Here is an 8268-nt window from a genome sequence, read left to right on the forward strand (position 1 = left end):
AACTCCTGACCTCAGGTGATCCACCCGCCTCAGCCTCCCGAATTGCTGGGATTACATGCATGAGCCACCACGCCAGCCCATAGATTACTTGTATAAAGAACAAAAAGTTAACTCAAAAAGCACCAGGCAGCAGTGGCGCAGTGGTCATCATGACGGCTAAGGGGCTGGGTGCGGTTCTGTCAGGCTAGGAGCACACCCAGCACCCAGAATCTGTGGCCGATGCTTGAGCACAGCCTGTGCCATGGCCACCTCTGCCCCCTCCTCGGAGCATGTCAGGAAGCGGCATGAGATCTTTCACTGTCTCTATGAAGGCCTACAAGGAGTGCCCAAACGGCTGCTGGGTGCAGTGGGGACCAAAGAGAAGCTGATCAGAGATTCTGATGAAAAGCAACAGGAAGGAAACAAAAAGCTGGCAGAGATGGAGGAGGAACTACATTATGCACCTCTATCTTTCTGTAACCCCATGATGTCTAAGCTTCAAAACTACCAGAAGGGCCGGGGGTAGTAGCTCACACCTGTAGTCACAGCACTTTAGGAGGTCGAGGTGGGCAGATCACTTGAGGTCAGGAGTTCAAGACCAGCCTAACCAACATGGTGAAACCCCATCTCTACTAAAAATACAAACATTAACCGGCCGTGGTGGCGCGCGGCTGTAATCCCAGGTTCTCGGGAGGCTGAGGCAGGAGAATCGCTTAAACCGGGGAGGCAGAGGTCGCAGTGAGCCAAGATCATACCACTGCACTCAAGCCTGAGCGACAGATTGAGACTGTCTCAAAAAACACTACTGGAAGGACCTTGCCAAACTATCAGGAGGTGAGAAGCACACCTTGGAGAGCCACACCTGGAGGCCGAGGAGACACGAAATATGGCACACAGCCAGGCACGGTGGCTCATGCCTGTAATCCCAGAATTTTGGGAGGCCGAGGCGGGCAGATCATCCAAGGTCAGGAGTTTGAGACCAGCCTGGCCAACACAGTGAAACCCATCTCTACTAAAAATATAAAAAATTAGCTGAATATGGTGGCAGGTGCCTGTAATCCCAGCTACTCAGGAGGCTGAGGCAGGAGAATTGCTTGAACCCAGGAGGCAGAGGTTGCAGTGAGCTGAGATAGCACCACTGCACTCCAGCCTGGGTAACTGAGTAAAACTTCATCTCAGAAAAAAAAAAAAAAAAGACAAGAAAAAAGGAAAGAAACATAGCACATGTGCTGCAGAGAATGAGCACGTGGACTGGCTACAATCTCAACAGGCAATGCTTCTACAAGGCACTGGAAGACTGATCCAGGCGACCCAAAGTACTGAACATTCTCATCAGACTGGCACAGAAACTGACCAGATTGGCTCAGAAATCACACAAGAACCAGAGGAACAAGACCAATTAGAAAGTACCAAGAGTCGGGCCGGGTGCAGTGGCTCACGCCTGTAATCGCAGCACTTTGGGAGGCCAAGGCGGGCAGATCACCTGAGGTCAGGAGTTTTGAGACCAGCCTGGCCAACATGGTGAAACTTCGTCTCTACTAAAAATACAAAAATTAGGTGGGCATGGTGGCAGGCACTTGTAATCCCAGCTACTTAGGAGGCTGAGGCAGGAGAATCGCTTGAACCCAGGAAGCAGAGGTTGCACTGAGCTGAGATTGTGCCACTGAACTCCAGCCTGGGGAACAAGAGCGAAACTTCATCTCAAAAAAAAAAAAAAGAAAGTACCAAGAGTTGGCCAGGTGCTGTGGTGCACACCTGTACTCCCAGGTACTCGGGAGGCTGATGGAGGAAAATCGCTTGAATCCGGGAGGTGGAGGCTGCAGTGACCCGAGATTGTGCCATTGCACTCTAGCCTGGGCAACAAGAACGAAATTCCGTCTCAAAAAAACAAACAAACAAAAAAACGAGGCCGGGCACAGTGGCTCACGCCTGTAATCCCAGCACTTTGGGAGGCCCAGGCAAGTGGATCACCTGAGGTCGGGAGTTCGAGACCAGCCTAACCAACATGGAGAAACTCCCTCACTACTAAAAATACTAAATTAGCCAGGCATGGTGGCACATGCCTGTAATTCCAGCTACTCGGGAGCTGAGGCAGGAGAATCACTTGAACCCGGGAGGCCGAGGCAGGCAGATGACTTGAGGCCAGGAGTTTGAGACCAGCCTGGCCAACATGGTGAAAGGTCGGGAGTTCAAAACCAACCTGGCCAATATGGTGAAACCCCATCTCTACTAAAAATAAAAAAAAACTGGGCAGGGCACGGTGGCTCACACCCGTAATCCCAGCACTTTGGGAGGCCGAGGCAGGCGGATCACGAGGTCAGGAGATAAAGACTATCCTGGCTAACACGGAGAAACCCCACCTCTACTTAAAAAAAAAAAAAAAAAAAAAAAATTAGCCAGGCGTACTGACATGCACCTGTAGTCCCAGCTACTCAGGAGGCTGAGGCAGGAGAATCGCTTGAAGCCAGGAGGCGGAAGTTGCAGTGAGCTGAGATCACGCCATTGCACTCCAGCCTAGGCCACAGAACGAGACTCTGTCTCCAAAAAAAAAGGCCAGGCCAGGCGCGGTGGCTCACGCCTGTAATCCCAGCAATTTGGGAGGCCAAGGCAGGTGGATCACGAGGTCATGAGATTGAGACTATCCTGGCCAACACAGTGAAACCCCATCTCTACTAAAAATACAAAAAATCAGCTGTGGTGATAGGCACCTGTAGTCCCAGCTACTCGGGAGGCTGAGACAGGAGAATGGCGTGAACCCAGGAGGCGGAGTTTGCAGTGAGCTGAGATCGCGCCACTATAATAATAAATAAAAATAAAATAAAGGCCGGGCGCGGTGGCTCACGCCTGTAATCCCAGCACTTTGGGAGGCCGTGGCGGGCAGATCGCGAGGTCAGGAGATCGAGACCATCCTGGCTAACACGGTGAAACCCCGTCTCTACTAAAAATACAAAAAATTAGCCAGGCGAGGTGGCAGGCGCCTGTAGTCCCAGCTGCTCGGGAGGCTGAGGCAGGAGAATGGCGTGAACCCTGGGGGGCGGAGCCTGCAGTGAGCCGAGATCGCGCCACTGCACTCCAGCCTGGGTGAAAGAGCGAGACTCCGTCTCAAAAAAAAATAAATAAAATAAAATAAAATTAAATTAAATTAAATTAGACAGCTTTGTCAGGCCAGGCATGGTGGCCCATGCCTATAATCCCAGTACTTTGGGAGGCCAAGGCAGGTGGATCACAAGGTCAGGAGTTCAAGACCCACCTGGCCAACATAGTGAAACTCTGTCTCTACTAAAAATACAAAAATTAGCCGGGTATGGTGGCACGTGCCTGTAGTCCCAGCTACTCAGGAGGCTGAGGCAAAAGAATCACTTGAACCCAGGCGGCGGAGGTTGTGGGGAGCCGAGATCACGCCACTGCACTCCAGTCTGGGCAACAGAGCAAGACTCCGTCTCAAAAAATATATATACAAAAATTAGCTGGGCGTGGTGGGGCATGCCTGTAGTCCCAGCTACTCAGGAGGCTGAAACAGGAGAATCGCTTGAACCCAGGAGGCGGAGGCTGCAGTGAGCCGAGATGGCACCACTGCACTCCAGCCTGGCAAGAGGCTCCATCTCACACAAAAAAATAAATAAAATAAAATAAAAATTTAAAAATCACCTGGGCACAATGGTATGTGTCTGTAATCCCTGCTACACAGAAGGCTGAGGCAAGAGGATGGCTTGAGCCTGGAACTTGGAGGTTGCAGTGAGCCAAGATGGCACTACTACACTCCTACCTGGGAGACAGAGCAAGACCCTGTGGAAAGAAGGAAGGAAGGAAGGGAGCCAGGGAAGGGAAGAGTGGGAAGGGGACAAAAGAAAGGGAAGGGATGAAAGAAGTAACTTACCACCTTCTTCTGGCCCTTGAAACATTCTTACAACATAAAAGAATCTCCTTAGGTAAGAGAGCTGGCTGTTTCGAGTGAACCATCCTCACAGATGAAAGCCTTCGCACCCAAGTATTAGAATCATTTTCTTGGGATTCTACAGGTTAAAGCTATCTACAAGAAAATTAGCCAGACTCAATCTCATTCTCTGTACTAGAAAAAAAAACAAAAGTATTAAACTGAATCAATGATTCCTAACCTAAAGTCTACTTTTTATTTTTATTATTATTTTTTATGTACAGAGTCTCACTGTAACCCAGGCTGGAGTGCAGTAGCACAATGTCGGCTCACTGCAACTTCGCCTCCCAGGTTCAAGCGGTTCTCCCACCTAAGCCTCCAGAGTAGCTGGGATTGCGGGCATGCACCACCACACCCGGCTAATTTTTGGTATTTTTAGTAGAGATGCGGTTTCACCATATTGGCCAGGCTGGTCTCGAACTCCTGACCTCAGGTGACCCACCAGCCTCAGCCTCCCAAAATGCTGGGATTACAGGTGTGAGCCACCGTGCCTAGCCCCAACCTAGAGTCTTCTAAAAATGTTCAGCAAGGCCAGGCGTGGTGGCTCACGCCTGCAATCCCTTTGGGAGGCCGTGACGGGCGGATCACGAAGTCAGGAGATGGAGACCGTCCTGGCCAACACAGTGAAACCCTGTCTCTACTAAAAATACAAAAAATTGACCAGGCGTGGTGGCGGGTGCCTGTAGTCCCAGCTACTCGGGAGGCTGAGGCAGGAGAATGGCGTGAACCCAGGAGGCAGAGCTTGCGGTGAACCGAGATTGCGCCACTGCACTCTAGCCTGGGTGACAGAGCGAGACTCCGTCTCAAAAAAAAAAAAAAACAAAAAACAAAAACAAAATGTTCAGCAAGAGCTATTTTGAGTATTGCTTAAAAGCCAGTGCATCTAAATCATCAATTGACCTGCGATAAGGACAGACAGTTAACTAAACCACCTAGTGCCCTGCCTTTCCCTGAGAACCGCTCCCATACAGCACAGCAAAGTGGGAAGTGCCTGAAAGCCAGATCAGATCCTGGCTTCAGCTGTGCAGACTTTTAGGCCTGAGGTAAGAAATCTGTCCGCAAGAGTAAGACTTCATGGAAACCTCACTGGCCTTGGGGAGGATCTGGGCTCTCTGCAGGTTCGTGCAGCAAGCTAAGCCTCAGTAGTCTCTTCTGGGACATGTGCAGCACCCAATGCTGCTCATTTTCAGAGGAAAAACATAAGTCCTTACAATACTGACAGCCCCCACCTGACCTGCCTTTCCTTTAGTTACCCTCTCTGACCTCACCTGGGACCACTCTTCCCAACCCCTCACTCTTCTCCAGCCCCACCTGCCTCCTCAAACAGACAGATTTGCCCTAGGGCCTTTGCACTGACCTTTTTTTTCCCCTGTAGAGTCAGGGTCTCACTGTTACCCAAGCTGGAACACAGTGGTGCGATCATAGCTCACTGCAGCCTCCAACTCCTGGGCTCAACGGATCCTCCCGCCTCAGCTGCTCAAGTAGCTGGGAATACAGGCACAATGCCAGGGCACCCTACTTTGCACTTGACTTTTCATCTCCTTAGATGACTCTACCCCAAGTATCCACTTAGCCCATGCTCACTCCTCCAAATCTTTGCTAAAAGGTCACCCTCTCACCGTAACCCACCCGGCAAACCACCCTCTCAATCCCCAACCCAGTCCTTCCAATCTCTCAGCTTTTTCTTTTGTCCATGGCACTATTCAACTTCTAACACACTGCATAATTTACTTATTAAATATACTGTTAATGTTACAGCCCTTGCCACTGTCCCATGTAAGCTCGAGGAGGGAGAGATGTCTGTCTTCTTTTCTGATGAGTCCCCAACCCTTGAACAGCTCCTGGCACACAGCAGGTGCTCAAGCTCAAAGTCCACACAGACCACTTGGGAGAGGCCTTGAGCACGCGGCAGCCCCGCCCCTCATCTCATCAGAGCACCTACTTTTGTGCGTGTTTGATTAAACACCTGGAAAACTGGCTTATCTAGAATTTACGATGCAGTTTGGTCATTTAAAAGTTAGCCTGGGCCGGCGCGGTGGCTCACACCTGTAATCCCAGCACTTTGGGAGGCCGAGGCGGGTGGATCACAATGTCAGGAGATCGAGGCCATCCTGGCTAACAAGGTGAAACCCCGTCTCTACTAAAAAAAAAAAAAAAAAAAAAATACAAAAAATTAGCAGGGCGTGGTGGCGGGCGCCTGTAGTCCCAGCTACTAGGGAGGCTGGGGCAGGGGAATGGGATAAACCCGGGAGGCGGAGCTTGCAGTGAGCAGAGATCGCGCCATTGCACTCCAGCCTGGGCGACAGAGCGAGACTCCGTCTCAAAAAAAAAAAAAAAGAAACCAAGTAGCTGGCGCTACTGCACGCCAGTCTGGGCGACCGAGTGAGACTGTCTCAAAAAAAAGTAAAAAAAGAAGGCCGGGCGCAGTGGCTCACGCGTAATCCCAGCACTTTGGGAGGCCGAGGTGGGCGGATCACGAGGTCAGGAGATGGAAACTATCCTGGCTAACACAGTGAAACCCCGTCTCTACTAAAAAATACAAAAAAATTAGCCAGGCGTGGTGGCGGGTGCCTGTAGTCCCAGCTACTCGGGAGGCTGGGGCAGGAGAACGGCGTGAACCCAGGAGGCGGAGTTTGCAGTGAGCCGAGTTCGCGCCACTGCGCTCCAGCCTGGACGACAGAGCGAGACTGTCTCAAGAAAAAAAAAGAAAAAAAAAGTTAGCCTGAACGCGGTGGCTCACGCCTGTAAACCCAGCACTTTGGTAGGCCGAGGAAGGAGGACAGCTTAAGCCCAGGAGTTGGAAACCAGCCAGGGCAACACAGGGAGACCCCATCTCTACAAGATAATAAATAAATAAACAGCCAGCGTGGTGGCGCGCGCCTGAGGTCCCAGATACTGTGGATGCGCAGGTGGGAGGATCGCTCGAGCACCAGGTGCTGAGGCTGCAGTGAGCCGAGATCGCACCACTGCACTCCAGCCTGGGCGACAGAGCGAGACCCTGTCTCAAAAAAAAGAAAAAACGAAAACAAAACCAAAAAAAGTTGTTAGTTTGAAATGCTTAAAAACTGCAGTTCACACAAAATCCTTCAAAACGTGGGATCCTTGGAGGTGTTTTGTTTTTCCACTTTTTGTTGTTAAAAAATGGGCCGAGAGTATCCTCTGGGTCAGTTTCTGTGGAATAAACTGTAAAGGCAAACGGTGGGACGCCCGAACCCACCCGGCTGCCGCGCTGCGCCCGCGCCTTCCCGCCCGCGTCGCTCCGCGCGGGGCCCGCGCCCTCACCGTCTCCCCGCGGATGCCCTGGACGGCCCTCCACTGCGAAGGCACGGACGCCACACCCAGAGTCTCGTCCTGCAGCAGCCCTGGCCGCCCCGGCCCCGGGCCGCTGGCAACCCCGCCTGTCGCCAGCGCCGCAACACCCGCGCTTCCCGCCGGGCTGAGTGGCCGGGGCTGCGCGCGGGTTGCCATGGAGACGGTGCCGCCCTCTTGTACGGACGCACTCAGGCGCGACCTCCGCCCCTACGCCGCCATTAGCGGAAAACGGGAAACGTGAGGCCGGCAGCGCCATGTTTGAATTGGTCGCAGCGCCTCCTGCAAGGCCTGGAAGAAAGAAAAGTAATGATTCTTCCCGGCCAGAGAGAGAAGCATGACCGGTTTTGCATACCCGATCCCCAGAAAAAGCACGCTCGGGGTAGGCGCGCTACTCCTGGGCGAGGAAACTGCGGAAGTCAGGCATTGGTGCCAGGTTCAAAGATGGCGCTGAGCAGCCAAGCGCAAAAGCGAAGAGAGGGCGGCAGCCTGCGGCGGTCGCCGGCCCGCGAGTTCTGGGCCTGGGGGCGCAAATTCGGCTGAGCGGCTGTTGCTTCCAGCAGATCCGAGAACCGCGCCACTCGAACAGGCTGTCACCTCGAAGCCAAGTGATCTCCCTTTAATCCTCAGTCTCTGTCTCAACAGAATGATGATGAAAAATATTCCTACGGAGATCCTAAATGTGGTTAAAAAGCTGGGAGGCCCAAATGAGGTCTTCTACAGAAACATGCTTATTAAATCGAAATTAAAAGCAAATAACCAAATAATGTGCCTACTGTGTGTCAGGCAAAGAGCCCAGAACGTCTCTTTGTTATTAAGTTCTCACCCTGAGGAAAGAACTGCTTTTATACTGTATTATGTCGTTCTGCCATTCCGTGCGCCCCACCGCAATTAAAAAACACTGGAGATTCTGACCTGAGGACTAAAAAAATAAATAATAAACAAATAGGCCGGGTGCGGTTGCTCACACCTGTAATCCTGGTACTTTGAGAGGCCAAGGCAGGAAGATCGCTTGAAGCCAGGAGTTCGTAAACCAGCCTGAGCAA

General features: G+C 51.9%; 2 protein-coding genes across 5 annotated transcripts in view; one reads left to right on the forward strand and one right to left on the reverse strand.

Moving 5' to 3' along the window:
• The window catches only part of DYNC2I2 (dynein 2 intermediate chain 2), a 29376-nt gene extending 21874 nt beyond the window's left edge, over positions 1 to 7502 (reverse strand). Inside the window, exon 1 of one of the 4 annotated variants that reach the window (XM_032165319.2) lies at positions 7196 to 7502. In XM_032165319.2, coding sequence (XP_032021210.1) covers positions 7196 to 7381 — 186 coding nt within the window. In that variant the 5' untranslated portion in view covers positions 7382 to 7502. The remainder of the gene's footprint in view (positions 1 to 7195) is intronic. The other 3 variants (XM_032165320.2, XM_058445968.1, XM_032165321.2) reach the window with 3 other exon arrangements.
• Positions 242 to 4949, forward strand: LOC116474249 (vesicle transport through interaction with t-SNAREs homolog 1B-like). Its single transcript, XM_032162678.1, has 4 exons — positions 242 to 501; positions 792 to 875; positions 1201 to 1394; positions 4885 to 4949. The coding sequence occupies exons 1-4, from the start codon at positions 242 to 244 to the stop codon at positions 4947 to 4949; spliced, it is 603 nt and encodes a 200-aa protein (XP_032018569.1).
• Positions 7503 to 8268: the final 766 nt, after the last annotated feature.

Source organism: Hylobates moloch, unplaced genomic scaffold (genome assembly GCF_009828535.3).
Source record: "Hylobates moloch isolate HMO894 unplaced genomic scaffold, HMol_V3 SCAFFOLD_10, whole genome shotgun sequence".
NCBI lineage: Eukaryota > Metazoa > Chordata > Mammalia > Primates > Hylobatidae > Hylobates > Hylobates moloch.

Excerpts from the sequence above, each read along its gene's own strand:
- LOC116474249 (XM_032162678.1), top strand. The coding sequence starts at position 242 with ATGGCCACCTCTGCCCCCTCCTCGGAGCATGTCAGGAAGCGGCATGAG. Across the intron at positions 502-791 it reads AACTACCAGAAGGGCCGGGG|GACCTTGCCAAACTATCAGG; the intron begins GTAGTAGCTCAC and ends CACTACTGGAAG. Across the intron at positions 876-1,200 it reads GACACGAAATATGGCACACA|CACATGTGCTGCAGAGAATG; the intron begins GCCAGGCACGGT and ends AAAGAAACATAG.